The sequence below is a fragment of the Gnatocerus cornutus genome, chromosome 4 (assembly GCF_029298725.1).
Source record: "Gnatocerus cornutus isolate USDA-ARS CGAHR chromosome 4, icGnaCorn1.1, whole genome shotgun sequence".
Classification (NCBI taxonomy): domain Eukaryota; kingdom Metazoa; phylum Arthropoda; class Insecta; order Coleoptera; family Tenebrionidae; genus Gnatocerus; species Gnatocerus cornutus.
Genome location: NC_142236.1, coordinates 19169746 through 19184528, shown reverse-complemented (window position 1 = coordinate 19184528; position 14783 = coordinate 19169746). Strand labels below are relative to the sequence as shown.

Here is a 14783-nt window from a genome sequence, read left to right as displayed (position 1 = left end):
CCCCCTTTAGTCCAGACTTGCTCTATGAACAGAAATTGTCACTTTGACAGATTCAAGTGGTCCTAAAAAGTTCTCTGCAGTGACACATTGGTAATTTTTGAATAGGCGTATCGCATAAAACTTGCATCCGCGCCCTCACGCGGCTCTGACATTTCTATTAGTAAACATCTCATTAATTACCATAGCAATAATGCATATTATTTTGTTTTGAATATGAAAAGGCACATTTCTTCTATATATTTTTCATCCAGTACATCAAACAATACTTAACCTATGCTCACTTGCTTCCATGAGGAGTAAAAGCGAGCAAATACTTTAATTAGCAAACGCGCGCTCATAAATTTGCTAGTTTTATTACCAAATACGAGACTCAAACCAAAAGCAAATTATGTACAATTCCAGTAAATTTTAAATAACATAATAGTTTTTTCTTTCCATCATATCAATTATTGTGATTTAAAAATCTATTTGTCACAGCTGTAAAAAAGATAGAAAAAAAACCCTTATTAGTGCAAGATGAACTTTTTGTTGTCATACAAACCAGAAAACCGACAAAAGATTTAGTTTTGTACCCAAAACAAAACCACCAATAGTGTCGCTGTTTGAAAAGTAACATTTTTGGATTTCGGAAATGACTTTAGTTTTTTATTAATATCTTTGATATTACTGACCCCAGTGTTGAGCTCTCTAGCTCGTTGGAAAGCTTATTAATTAAACAATATTGCACAATTCCACCTTTAAAAAGAAAGAGTTTTACAGCATAACCTAAAAAATATGCTTTCAATAATATTTCTAAGTCCAGACCTAATGGATCAAAACAGACTTCAGATTCAAAATTAGAAGACAATATTACGTTGAAAATGACTGCCCACTTCTCCAAGTAACTCACAATTAATCACATATTAAAGCAAAAAATATGCCAATTATCAAGTTTCATGTAACTGTGTTACTTAAGTAACACCATGGAAACGTTTACAAGAGAGATCTTCCATTTAAAATACTCCACGAACAATGTGTAACTTTTTATGCAAGGTGTACAACAAATATTCTGCAGGACAATGCAATTTTAGGCCCCGAAAGTAACGCGATAACTTTTACCTTGGCCCACTGAATCTTAATATTTGGCCGTCTCAAAAGATAGCTTTTCATTGTTGTAAAATGACTTTGATTGCATACGGTGAGTGCAGGCATCTCTTGGCACACGTTTTCACTAATAAACGTCATTTGACTATCAAAATGACACTTTGCTGTCAGAATTACCTGAAGAATTTTTTTATTCAATCATTTCAGTCTAAAAAGACGCCTTTCTTATATTTAAGTTTGTTATTCTGGACAATTATTGCTCATAGCTTAACAGCAATGTAAGTATTTTAATAAATTTTCTCGTTCCGAAAGTTTTTTTTAGCTAAAATTGTTATTTTGCTCGTTCTGGGAATGAAAATCCACACATTCTGTATAGATATCATAAAGAACTAGCCCATGGACTAGCTGTATGTTAATAAATTACTATATGTCTGCTACATGAAAGTAGTTTTTGAACAAACAAAGAAAAAGTAAATCAACAAGCACGGTTGACCACCAATATTTATTTGGAGTACATAATATAAAGTAAACAGGAACACAATGGTAAAGAAAAAGGGAAAAATCAACGAAACTCACAACTTCAAAACTTTTCTACTTGTGGGCTTAAAGGTTATAGATTTTTTCTTCAGATTATCAGTATTTTCTCTGCAGATGTTATCCAAAATAGGCTTTGCAATGGAGTGGACAATAAGGTCACATAATTCATTTTTATGATCGACGCAGTTAAAAAGAGGGTTTTGTTTTAGAGGAGGCGCAAGGATTTCACTTAACTGTCTACCAGCTTTTATGTGTTTGATGAAAGGTAAAATTTGAAGAACAAGATCTGATAAGTGTTTAAGAATTCCGACAAATTTAGAACTAGGATAATTCAGCTTTCCGTGGTCTTGTAACATAATGAGTTTCATTAGCGGCCCTGGAATTGTAGTGCACAGTAGTGGCGTTAAACAATTATCGCATTGAATTAATTTATCAATTTTTTTAATGATATATCCAGCAACGAACGCCACTGACGCCGCATAAATGCTCTCATCTGTAGCTATTTGCGAAGATAATCGTTGGATGTGGAAATTTAACGTTTCTGGTAATACCAACAACTGTTTATTCTGTTCTTCTTCTTCATCCGTAGATGATACCATAGCTGCTGAGCTGGTATAATCAATGTTACTTGCAATATTAGAAGACGTGGACGCCTTGACAATACCACAACGAAGAATTTGCCTGAGAGCGTATTTAGCCGCTCTGGCATCGGTTGTATCATTAGAGCCTCCTTTAATCCGAACATGTGAGAACATAGCCTCGACAGCGTCAGAGCTAAAAGAACGCGTGAGGACGTAGTAAAATCCTACTTGCTCCAAGAGAAATTTGATGCAAAGGCTCGTACTTCTGGAGGTAAATTTCATAGCATGAGCTGTTTCTTTTGAAAGGCCACGAACTCCCGCACTCTCTGAAGTCTGCTGAATTTCATCAATATAATTTGGAAATGTTTCATCCAACCACTGGAGTCTTTCATCCGTTACATCGACATAGGGTGCAACGTCGCTGTTTAAAGAACGAATGTAATGTGTTCGATTTGTCACATTGTGTACTTAGAAGAATCGATACATATTTTCCATGTAGCAAATGGTACCACCCGAATCTTGAAATTCTTGGTGTTCTTCCTCCATCAAAAATTTTATTGATGCCGTTACAGGTGGTGAAAAGACTTGTACTGCTCGTAGAACATTCATTTTATCGAAATTTGTAGGGAACAAATGTTTTTTGGTCAAATATCTGACTGGTTTTATCGGCAATCCTTGTTGAAGTTGATGCAATTTTTTCAAGAAATTTGAAGAAATAACGCCGTCGGTAGAATACATATCGTGGTCGAGAAATAAGGATCGAGCATTTTTGATAATATGACAATAATCAAAATTTAGAAAGAGCGGAATGTGTGTCAAAATTGGATGATCAATATAATTTTTCAGTTCACCACCAGAGAGATTTTTGAACAAGGCAATATTCGAAGCGTGATTGTCAGTAACGAGTCGCAAAACGATAAAACCACAATCACTTAAAAGTTTCAAAATGCTTAAAGTTAAAGCAGTAAACTGTGCTGTGGTTAATTTTGCGTGAAAGAAGTACCCTGCTGGAATAGTATACTTCGTGGATAACCCAAGAACCACAAAACAGAGCATTTGATTGGCTATTTGAGGTTTCTTACCGATCGGTCCATTTTTCGTAGTATCTAGCCCATATATTTGATCTTCCGCTCTATTATAATGTAGTTTTTCTTTAATAGACATGTCATCAATGATTAGTGAGCACACTCTTTCTACTGGTTTTTCTAAATTTGAAATTTCAGCAATCAAACGTTGTCTACATAAATCATTGCTTCCTTTAGAGTGGCCTAGATATCGCGATAATGTGGATTTAGATGGCAATTTAATTATATTTCTTCGACAATGTTCATAGCCCTTTGGGGATGAAAATCTCCAAACCGTACACATTCGGACTGATATCTCACACCAACGTAGACTCTTTTTTTTATAATTTTTAATCAAGTCCAAGAGAAATACTGCCGCTGGATCCGCCTCTTCAGCATCTTCAAATATTTGATTGACCAGATTTAGTTTCTTGCTTTCATGTTTTACATCTTCTAACTTTTTAATTTTCTCCAAACTCTTAGAATATTGCTCATTCAGTTTTTTTTCATTTTAATAATAAAATTTTGTTGTGATATTGTAGATCCTTTACTTGATTTTTTGAAATAAACTCGACTTGAGTGGCTTTTGAATTTTGCTCGAATTGCTGTTCTATAAAATTGATACCAAAACTCTAAAAGCAATGCGGTACAATAGCTGGAAAAATCAAAAATGAAGTATGAACTTACATTCGTGTCTACAAATAGAGAAGGAACTGCTCTCTTACTGAGACCAATCTTATTTTTATAATCTATTAAATCGGAATCACTGAAGTGGTTTTTACAAATTACGGAATAGTCTCCTATTTTGGAAGTATCTGTAGTGGATAAAATAATTTGTGAATTAATAATGTTGCATTCATTTTTGGGAATTGGTTACCACATAAACCTTTAATAAGAGCTTCAAACCATTGTGTTCGTAAGGGAACTAATGTTGGAAATTCAAAGAGGGGTTTATTTGTATTAGCACAAACTACACATTTTCGACCCATTTTTGACAGAAATGCTGGCACATAAATTCTTATTTATGAATTAACTATAGCAGCAATTTTTATTCATCATTATTACAAAATTTGAAATTCCCGCAGCAATCCGGGCCCATTATTGTTCAGTTACCGAAAAATTTCACAGATGACTCCACTAACCGTATTCCAAGGCATGCTTTATAAAACCGCATTTCCGCACGCGTTGGGAGAGCCATATATAAAGATTTTAGTCAGCCATGGTCAAAGGTTACTGTATTTAAGTTTTTAAATTTTTCGCAAATTTTCAAACGTCATGGCATCTTTAGGTTCAATCTTGAACTTCAAATATCTTAATATTGACTGGAATTTAGTTAAATACGAAATTTCTTAATTTTTGTTTTTAAGTTTTGACTTAAAAGTGGCGCCATCTTTGTGTAAATTTAGAATCCCAAGCGTCAAAAATTACAGGATTATAAAGAAAAATAAAAGTTTTTTTTTTTATTTTTTAAAGAAGCGTCATCTCTGGGCCCAATTTTAAACTGCAAATGGCAAAATTAACTGTTTTTAATTAAAAATTAACATTTTTTTTAATTTTTAGAAAATTGCGCTTTTAAAAGTGTCGCCATTTCTATGTGCATTTGAAAGCTGAAACGTCAAGAATTACACGATTTTATATTATAAATAAATAAAATTTTCATTTTCTTATGAAGCGTCTTCTGAGTGTCGAATTTGCAACTTCAAATGTTCAAAATTACTGGCTTTTAAAGAAAAATCAACGATAATTTTAATTTTTAAATGTGGCGCCATTTTTTAGTCAAGTTTTCAACTTCAGATGTACCAAAAAATTACACGATTTCACGGAAAACTCACGTTTCTTTTTAAATTTTCTTTAAACTTTAACTCGGTTAGCAAAATAAATGTTTTTTAATTGGACAATGAGAATTTTTTTTTAAAATGTCGCAATTGTAAAACTGTTTCCGCGCACGCCCGTTTAAGTGGGGTCGTGTGAGTTTTTGTTATACATACATATAACGAACTCTATTGAATCATAGCTTCTGTAATAAAAAAAATGCCTTGTGTAATGTTTTCATTACTCACCTAGTGCTGTAATAGAGTTACATTTATCTCGTCTAGCTGACATTCAACATATCGATAAATATTTATTATTGTGAGAGAAACTAATACTAGCGAATGAGAATTATTTAGAATCATGAGAGCGTTGGCCCACTAGTCATTAAATTTCTAATAAAGGTCATAATCTCCATCGATCATTCATTAATAAGAATCACTAATGGTCTAAAATATCGTTCATTAATAACATGGTAATATCTACCAATAAACAATTTTTCATGTAATACAAACGGTCACATAATTCAACATTAGTAAGTTAAATCATCTCCATTAACTAACTTGTGCGTTAATAGCTTTTTTATCTCAATTTACTTGTTTGTCGTAGATATGAGAAGTTAGTTGTGGAGCGGACACTCAATCCTCTTCACCATGTCGACTGGATTTGGAAATTAAGCTCGAAGTACAAAGACCTGACAGTCTTAAAAGAACTTTTTTGCGCCAGATAAGAGAAGTATATCTCTAGAATCTGAGACTTAATCAATTATATTCTCTTTTTTAGACAATTCGTCGTTATCAAAATTCTTCCTTTGAAGCGCGAGATGAAAATAATTTTATTAGTCGGGTTTTTGCAGGAGATTATTCAACAAAAGAGCTGGTAGAAGAAATTGCAGCTCTTTTTATTGCAGTAAGTGAAACTTCATCTATTGTTGAGGGAAGTTTTCTTTTGGCAATGAGCATTTATCCGGAAGTTCAGGTTGTATGGTTTATTTCTGCACCAAACAGTTTTTGATTTTGACCATAGACGAGACTCTACGAAGAGCAGATTGGTCTTCTCAATGAAGAATTAAATCTCGAGGACCTCAACAAGTTAGACTACTTGAAACGAGTGTTTAAAGAAACAATGAGACTTCTTCCTCCACGTCCGATTGTAGGACGTCACGTGGATAAAACCGTGGAAAAAGGTTTAAACTCTTTGGATTGATCAACAGAGACGTAATTAGAACTATTATTTTAGATGGCCAAGTTTATCCCGAAGGATGTAACGTTTTGATCTTAATCCAATTTCTTCACAGAAATCCTGAGTACTGGTTCGATCCTTTAAAATTTGATCCAGACAAGTTTTTACCCGAAGACGTTTAAAAGAGACCTCGTTGTTCATATATACCGTTTAATTTCGGACCTAGAGGCTGCATAGGTAAAATTAAGATGGTTTGATATTTGTGTTGAAGATTTCATTTCAGGTTTTAAATATGGAATGATGACCGACAAAATTCTATTATCTTCGTTAATACGGAATTTTGAAGTTCTTCCGGGACAATACAAGTCGCTAGACGAAGTAAAGACGGCGTTTTATCTTGTTCAGAAACCGAAGGATGGTTTGCCAGTGTTTTTACGCAAAAGATGATCTAATTCTATAGAAAAAGATGTTCAAAAGTTTTGCACTTTCTTGCCAAAAGAAAAATAGATGATGTCTTATAGAACTTGTATTTTAATAAACCATTTCCTCTCAGTTTTCTCTTAATTTTCTTTTATTTATATTTGTTTCTGTACACGGAGAATCGAATATGCGGCCTTTCCTCCAATCTTATAAATGAAACTATAAAAACTGTTGGAAAATTATTAAAGATCATGTTTTGAACCGTAAAATAGTATATTATAATACAAGTTAATAAGGAAGCGGGTTTAAGGTCGTAAGTGTTTTAAAGGCGCTTATAAGCGAGTGTTATACGCTATTTTTTATTATACCTATCCATTTACAATCCTTTTGGAGCATTGAAAAAATGTGAAATAGCATATTGTATAACAAGTGTTGAAAATGTAAGATTTCACACGAGTTCTGTAGAATTGAGCCACGAGCCGTAGGCGAGTGGCTTAGGCAAATGAGTGTGAAATCGAATTTTCAACACGTGTTGTACACGATGTTTTTCCGACGATCACAAAAATCGCAGAGTTAATATTTATTTTTTTAATTAAAGTTTATGGTTTACGCTCTTCCATTTGCTAAAAACGGTGCAAAAACACGTCAAGTTATCTCTGGTCAAGTTATAACTTAAAATGTCATTGGGCAGAGCCCCTAGCCGCGGACAAAATAATTATGCCGTTGCGCCGAAAGTTAGATACCGATAATGCCCGATCTGCGTCGACCTGTGTGCAATATAAAAACACACAGTTGTCGGCCAATCAGAGATCTCAAATTTTTCATTGCACACGGGTAATGCGCTTCGTTCGTCTTCGCGCTGAAATTGTTTGCAATTTTAAATTTTCACTACCAGAAAACTGTATGAAATGTGGAATATTTTATAGTGGTCGTCGGAAAAGGTTGTTTGTGAATCGTTTTCGTAGCGACGGTTAGCAATTGTTTGTTTACGCTGTTAAGCACATTTTTTCACGTTTGTAAAATCCGTTCAGAAAATTAGTGAAGATATTAAAAGGCTACCAGAACATACAGAACTGCGATTAATTAAACAGTGGTATGAGCATCGATGAGTTGAAACGTCAGGTGGGATGGAAATCTTCGAGTGTGGCTAGCGACTATATTGAAGAATCCACTTCAAACAAAATAGTTGTTTCCAAACGCATTGCTAATGTTCTGAACACATCGGTTGCTAAATCAACTTCATCAAGAGCTATGGACGTCCAACAGAAGAATGAAAATGAAAAAGCTTTTACTAGTTATGAACTAGAAGCAACAAACAACAATAACCAGCTTAAAGCGGCGGGCTTAGTAATTGTAATTAATAGTAATTGTAATTTTCATGTTTATTTATATTATAATTAAAAATTGGTCCTGACATTTCACTATTTCTTGTTACCTAGACATTTTTAAAGCTTTAGTGTTTTAAAGACCCTTGTTTGCACGCTTTTGCGTTATGATGATTATGATGCAAGTACATATAATAAAAAAGTACTTTTTCTGTCTAGGCAGCAAAAGTGTTTCCATGTCAACGAGCGCTTTTCATTACTTATAACAAAATTGCCTACTTTACTGTCCAAAAAGGACTGAAAAATAGTGACTTTTTGTGACGTTTGGAGAAAAAAGCTTCTTTCCCATAGGAAGATGGAAATTTTTAACAATCAAATTAGGAAAATTTATAATGTATTTACAAATAATAATTCTTAGTCTATTTATAACTTGACACTTAATATGTGATAAGACTGTTACATTTATCTGTGCATCTAGTTTGAACTAATGATATAGTCTATCCAGTCAGTATAGGTCGGGACTTTTGTAAATCCTGAGGGTTGACTATTTTCGCATCCAGTTGAACTAACGAAACTTGCAATTCCCCAGATAGCACAATGTCCATTACTCTCATCAAAAATTGGACCACCAGCGTCACCCTGAAATTATTTGCCACAAATAAATCTTAATTAAAGAAGATTTGTTTTTTTACCAAACATGTTCCTTCGTTCACATTTCCTTCTGCACAAAACAAAGAATCAGCAATTCTGTCTCCGTAAATTAATTCACATTCTTCGTGGGATAAAGTAAATACTTCGACATATTGAAGATACTCAGACAAGTTAGTTTCAGCTTAAATAGAATTCTAGTTTAAAAATATTAAAACTACGAGCGCGCACCAAACACGAAACACAAAAAGTGGAAACAATAATATATTAAGTATTAAGAACGGTAAGGACACTTTACATCGGTATAGTCCTTAACGTTCGTGATGCTTATAATATTTTTTGCACGATAGACAAATTTCGATTATTTTTATAAAACTAAAAATGTTACAAATTATGTGACAATAATTGGTTTTCAATAATTCCTGAAAAATTAAAATTTCGGTATGAGAATGTATATAAATCCTTTATTATAAATGACTATTTCTAGAACGGTAAGTAAATTTTGTACTTAACACCTTGTTTTTTTTAGTACCAGTAAACTTAACAGCAAGCGCATTGTGATTGATTTTCTTTATATATCAAAAAATTTTTTAAAATGTATTATTTTGCGCTGGGTTAACATTAAAGTCATTTTAAACCTCGAGTTTTCAGAAATTTTTTAAGCAATGACATCGATTTTAACATAATGGAATCTTTCAGTGCCATCATTTTTCTTAATAAACTAATTTGAAGTTTTGCTTGAGACTGTACTGGGCGTTGAAATAAACAAGATCATCATCCTCATCCCGATTTTATTGCTACTCTTGGTACTTCATCTTTTTCTTAATAAAACGTCAGCCCCATTTGCAGGTTTTTGAACAATATGATAAATCGTTTCAATTTCGATAAACGATTTGTATGGTCCAGAGAGAACTTCAAAACTCTGGATTATTTTAGATAATAGAATTTTCATATTCATCATGGCGTATTTCAAACCTGCAACTACACAGTCAGCGATTTTTTTAGATGTAATGTTATTACCGATGCAGTTTCTAGATCCGAAACTAAACGGCAGATATGAGCATCGTGGTCTCTTTTCAACTTCTTCCGGTAAAAATCTGTTTGGATCAAATTTTAAAGGCTCAGCCCAGTACTCGGGACTTCTGTGAATAAGTTGGATTGGAATGATAATATGACATCCTTTTGGAAAAACTTGACCATCTGAAATAACATTTGCATAAACATGTCTGTAGATCAATCCAATAAGTTAACCAATTTCGAAAGTTGTGTCGATATCGCGTGCTACAAGAGGAATTGCAGGAAGAATTCTCATGGTTTCTTTAATCACTCGTTCTAAGTAGTCTAAATTGTTGAGATCCTCGAGAGTTAATTCTCTGTTAAGAAGACTTGTTTGTTCATTGTAGAGTTTTGTCTATGGTCAAAATGAAGAGCTAATTGCTGCCAAAATGAACTATATCACCTGAACGTCTGGATAAATGCTCATTGCTAAAAGAACATTTCCTACAACAACAGCTGCAGTTTCACTTCCTGCAAGAAAAAGAAAGGCAAGTTCCTCTTCGAGTTCTTTCGTTGAGTAATCTCCTTTAACAATGCGGCTAATGAAGTCGTTCTCGTCTTTGGCTTCAGAAGAAGAATTTTGGTGACGAAGAATTGTCTGAAAACTGATCATAAGTACAGTCTGTTTCACGAACTTATCCCGATCTCTCATCAAAGCGTTCAGAGCAAGAAATGAAGTACGTTTATGGTTTTATCTCTTTCTATCGGATAACTGAAGCTAAAGCAAACTAAGAACGTATAGCATTAAGATTGTGTTTCTCTCTGTTTTTTTCCAATTTAAGAAGTAAAGAGAGACAGAAGCTCCCAAATATGCCGAGTGTTAGATCAGCTTTCAGGGTGCAACTAGGAATGCGAACACCGACAACAATAGAACACAAAAATCACTAAAGAATTGCACAAAATTGACTCTAAGAAAACATAAAAAAAATTACCTCCATGTAAGTTCACTTGAGTACCTGAGGGATTAGTACCCGTGACTCACTGAACCTGACTTGTAACAAAATAATGAGGATTTAATTTTTTTTAAATAAACTAATATTTGACAGCGTATTCTGTCAAATACAGACAGAGCGGGATGTCGGTACTTGAACCGTACTCTTAAATTTTTATGAGAGATCGGGATAAGTTGGTGAAATAGACTGTAACTTTCTTCGTTTAAGTGACATACTTCTCTTATCTGCTGCATGTAAGGTTTTTTTAGAACCGCCAGGTTTTTGTATTGAGGAGTTAATTTCCAAAACCACTCTATATGGTACAAGGGATTCAACGTCCGATTGATCATTTCTTCTTCCAATCTGCAACGAAAAGAAAAATCAAACGACTAATGCAAATTTAAGTTTCTCGAGGCTTCAACGTCTTATTGCGTAATGAAAAAACTTTGTATACAGCGTGAGCCCGAATAAAGAGCAGATTTTAACCCCAATACCAGACAACACAGTTTGACATATTGGCCAAATTTCGCGTTCCGAAACGTCACCGTCAATTTTACAGCCATCTGTCAACTCAAATTTCGCGCCATCTGTCAATTTCAAAATTTCTGCCGCTATCTACCAGCTCCCAACTTTCCAACGCCATCTTGATCTGTTAAAAGTTACTAACAACTGTCAAATTCAAAATTCCTGTCGAGATTTGTCAAAATTTCCGCAGCCTGATTGGCGGATGACCAATAATACATGCATCGCCTGGCGAGCCGTCGATATTGCGACTTCCGGCCTAGAATTCGCTTAGTATTACTGTACTTACGGCAGCTCCACAACTTTGGGAATTTTCATCTAAACACAGTAAAATTTGGAAGTTGTACAGGGTCCGCCAACACTAGTGTCCCGGCCCAAAATCGTTATTCATTATGAAGCTATAAAAATATTTTTTTTTTTTGTACATGAAGAGGAAACGGAGCGCTACAAACTGATGTGATCAGTTTTACTCTTGTGTTAATCACATGTGAAATAAACGCCAAAAACCACGGTTTTCAAAAATCAAAATGAAGAAAATGGTGGGGCACCCAACCTGTCTTGTTCGATTTTTCACCAAAAGGATGAAAATAGTATTAAAATGTGAATTAAAAAAATCTGGTACCGAGATATTAAATGATGCTAAAAATCGTTTTAACTCCCTTATAAGATTTATGATCTGGCTTCCAAGCCGCAAACTGGCCCCTAAGTACCTAAAAGAGATTACTACCATGGACCTGATAACAAACAGTCGGTCTGTCCGATGGAAGATCCAGCCCATTGTGGGTAAAAATATTACCCATTATAAATGGCTTAGTAGGGACTAGTTTGCGGTGAAGAATCAATTGTCGTAAACCTGTCTAAATTTTAAGAATTATTTAATATCTCGGTACCAGATATTTTAATTCAAATTTTAATATCATTTTCATCCTTTTGACGAAAACTAGGACAAGACAGGTTGACTTTTCCACTTTTTTCTCCGTTTTGATTTTTGAAAAACCTAGTTTTTTGCGTTTATTTCACATATGGTTAACACAAAATTAAAACTGATCACATCAGTTTGTAGCGCTCCGTTTCCTCTTCATGTACAAAAAAAATATTTTTATAGCTTCATAATTAATAGCGATTTTGCGCCGGGACACTAGTGTTGGAGGACCCTGTACTGTTTGCGATCTGTTCATCAAATGTGCTAAACTTTAAAATTTTAGGATGTAAAACAACAAATTTAAAAAAACTTTTTACGACAAATCAAAAATGTCAACCACTTTAATAAATTCCGTAACTTTAACAGTTTTAATCGTAAAGCAGTAAAATTTAAAGGTTTGATTACTTTTGACCTGTTTAACAAACTGTACTAAATTACAATTCTTTTCAGCAAAAAACATGATTTTTAAAAATTCTTATTTTGCAGATACACCAAAAATTTCCACCACTTTTTATCAAATCCCACAACTTTGGGAGTTTTTATTCGAAAATAGTAAAATTTGGGAGTTTACTGTCTATAATCTGTTTAGAAATCGTGCCAAATTTCAAAATTTAAAAACAACAACAAAATTTTTAGAAATTTTTATTTACAAAACAAACCAAAAATGTCCACCGCTTTATAATAAATACCTTAACTTTGGCAGTTTTAATCTTAAGACAGTAAAAAATTGAAGTTTTATTACTATTGACTTGTTTAACATCTTGTTTAACATTCCAAATTTTTTTAGCAAGAAACAAAACTTTTAAAAATTCTTATTTTGCCATGAACCAAAAAACAATACCCCACATAAGTAGTCATTACCCTTTTACCTTTTATTATAATAATTAAAATGAAATGAAATTCATAATATTAAAAAAAATTACCTGATAAACATCGGAATAAACTTTGAATTTTTTTCAGGCATTGTAGTCACATCCACACCTCCGACCGTTTCTAAGGAGAAAAAGTTACTAAACTGCATCCACTATTAAAAAATATTACCAAAAATTGTATCCAGAGTGTTGTTCCAAAGAGCGGGTATTAAATCAGTTGATTTACCACAGTAAAGCTCCATGTTTTTCGTCATTCTATTTGCCATTTTTACCTGAATATCAAGAAATGAATTTAATATTTTGTTGTTAAAACTTTTATTCAAGCTTTTTCTACGTGGTTGCCATTTATCGACTAAAAATTACCGTTAGAATTTGTCTGAAATAAGCTTATAATTACAGTTTGTTGTTAATAATGAAGTACACCATTGATCGAAAAGTCTATAGGTTATAACACCGCCCTTATGTACAGAGTGATTCAGGATAAATTCCACTTGATTGGCTTTTGAAGTGACAATGAACATCATGGGTCCTGCCCAGACTCTGAATATTGCAGGTGAGTTTTCGATCAGTTTCAACCCCGTTTTTACAAGTTCTGGAAATGATATTGTTTTAAGTAATAGTAAAAGTAAATTACCTTTTTGTCCGGCCAATAGAAGAATAGGATTTCCAATCAAGGGCAATGAGAAGGGACCTGGTAACTTCCATGAATAGTAATAGAGCCATCGGCGTTTCCAAACAACGTTGGCGAAAAGGAGAAGACATAAAATTATGACGACGTATAACAAATCAGACTTCATTTCAAGTTATTGCAAAACACGAAATTAAATAATAAGAGGTAAGAGGTGATATTTATACACAAGAATACCAAGGTAAACAAAATTATATAACTTTGTACTTGTAAGTGTAAATAAATATACTTAATTTGTTTATATCAATTTTAATGAGACTAATAATTAAACATAATGTACTATTCCGCGGATTTATCAAAACAATAAAACTAAACTGTAAACTGAAAAAAATTAAAATTACTCCCAAAGTTGTGAAGTTTTATATAAAGTGGAAGTCTTTGGTTTACTTTCAAAATAAAAGTTTCCAAAAATTTTCTTTTATGATAAAAATTTTGGAATTTAGCACAGTTGTTTAATAAGTTAAAAGTAATAAAACTTCCAAATTCTACTGTTTTAGGATTAATACTGTCGAAGTTACGGTATTTAGAGAATGGTGGACATTTTGTTTTCTGTCCCAAAATTTTGAAATTGAGCACATTTAATAAACATATCGTAAACAGTAAAACTTCCAAATTCTACTGCATTTTGATAAAAATTCTCAAACTTGTGGAAATTAAATGAAAGAGGAGAAATTTTCTAATTCGTCTTTAAAAAAAATTTTTTTCAACAAGAAACAAAATCTATGAAAATTCATTTGCAATTTTCTTCAAGAGAAGACTTTTATTAAAATCTAAAGCGTACCAAAGAATAGAAGACATTTGTGACATAAAATGTTGACAGTTGGATGTAAACGTAGTTCCCAATTTTGACGTATTGGAAATTAACTTGACAGCATTTTTTCCGCACATTTTGAATACAATTTGCATTCAATCTAAAATGCTAACTGATACAATTTTAACACATTTATATTGATAAAAATATAAATTAGCGGTTTTACAAACCTTTACAATTAGCTAAAAATTATATTTTTAGAGCGTCGCGTCGTCAAAACTATAGGTGATAAAATCATTTTTTGCGTCAGTTTCGAGAGGTTTGTCAACTATAGGCGTATGCAAATGTTCAAAATTTTACCCAATTTTGGGAGTTGGCGGACCCAGTAAAG

At 33.1% G+C, this 14783-nt stretch overlaps 2 protein-coding genes across 2 annotated transcripts; one reads left to right on the top strand and one right to left on the bottom strand.

Annotated features, from left to right (window-relative positions):
• Window positions 1–5687: 5687 nt before the first annotated feature.
• LOC148176577 (putative cytochrome P450 4p3) lies at window positions 5688–6808 on the top strand. Its single transcript, XM_088033978.1, is given in 5 exon segments — window positions 5688–5809; window positions 5858–6052; window positions 6101–6260; window positions 6314–6493; window positions 6540–6808. Coding segments are annotated over 4 exon segments (528 nt in total). The 5' UTR covers window positions 5688–5809; window positions 5858–6028; the 3' UTR covers window positions 6704–6808.
• A 2482-nt stretch (window positions 6809–9290) lies between these two features.
• Window positions 9291–13785, bottom strand: LOC148176576 (cytochrome P450 4C1-like). Its single transcript, XM_088033960.1, has 9 exons — window positions 13588–13785; window positions 13351–13545; window positions 13123–13305; window positions 13005–13074; window positions 10874–11000; window positions 10109–10303; window positions 9901–10060; window positions 9670–9849; window positions 9291–9624 (listed from the first exon to the last, which is right to left on the bottom strand). The coding sequence occupies exons 1-9, from the start codon at window positions 13748–13750 to the stop codon at window positions 9461–9463; spliced, it is 1437 nt and encodes a 478-aa protein (XP_087890086.1). The 5' UTR covers window positions 13751–13785; the 3' UTR covers window positions 9291–9460.
• Between the last annotated feature and the right edge of the window lie 998 nt (window positions 13786–14783).

Coding starts and splice junctions, on each gene's coding strand:
- LOC148176576 (XM_088033960.1), bottom strand. CDS start 13,750: ATGAAGTCTGATTTGTTATACGTCGTCATAATTTTATGTCTTCTCCTT. Junction 13,306..13,350: donor TTCATTATTAACAACAAACT/GTAATTATAAGC, acceptor GGTAATTTTTAG/TCGATAAATGGCAACCACGT. Junction 9,625..9,669: donor CGGATCTAGAAACTGCATCG/GTAATAACATTA, acceptor GTGTAGTTGCAG/GTTTGAAATACGCCATGATG.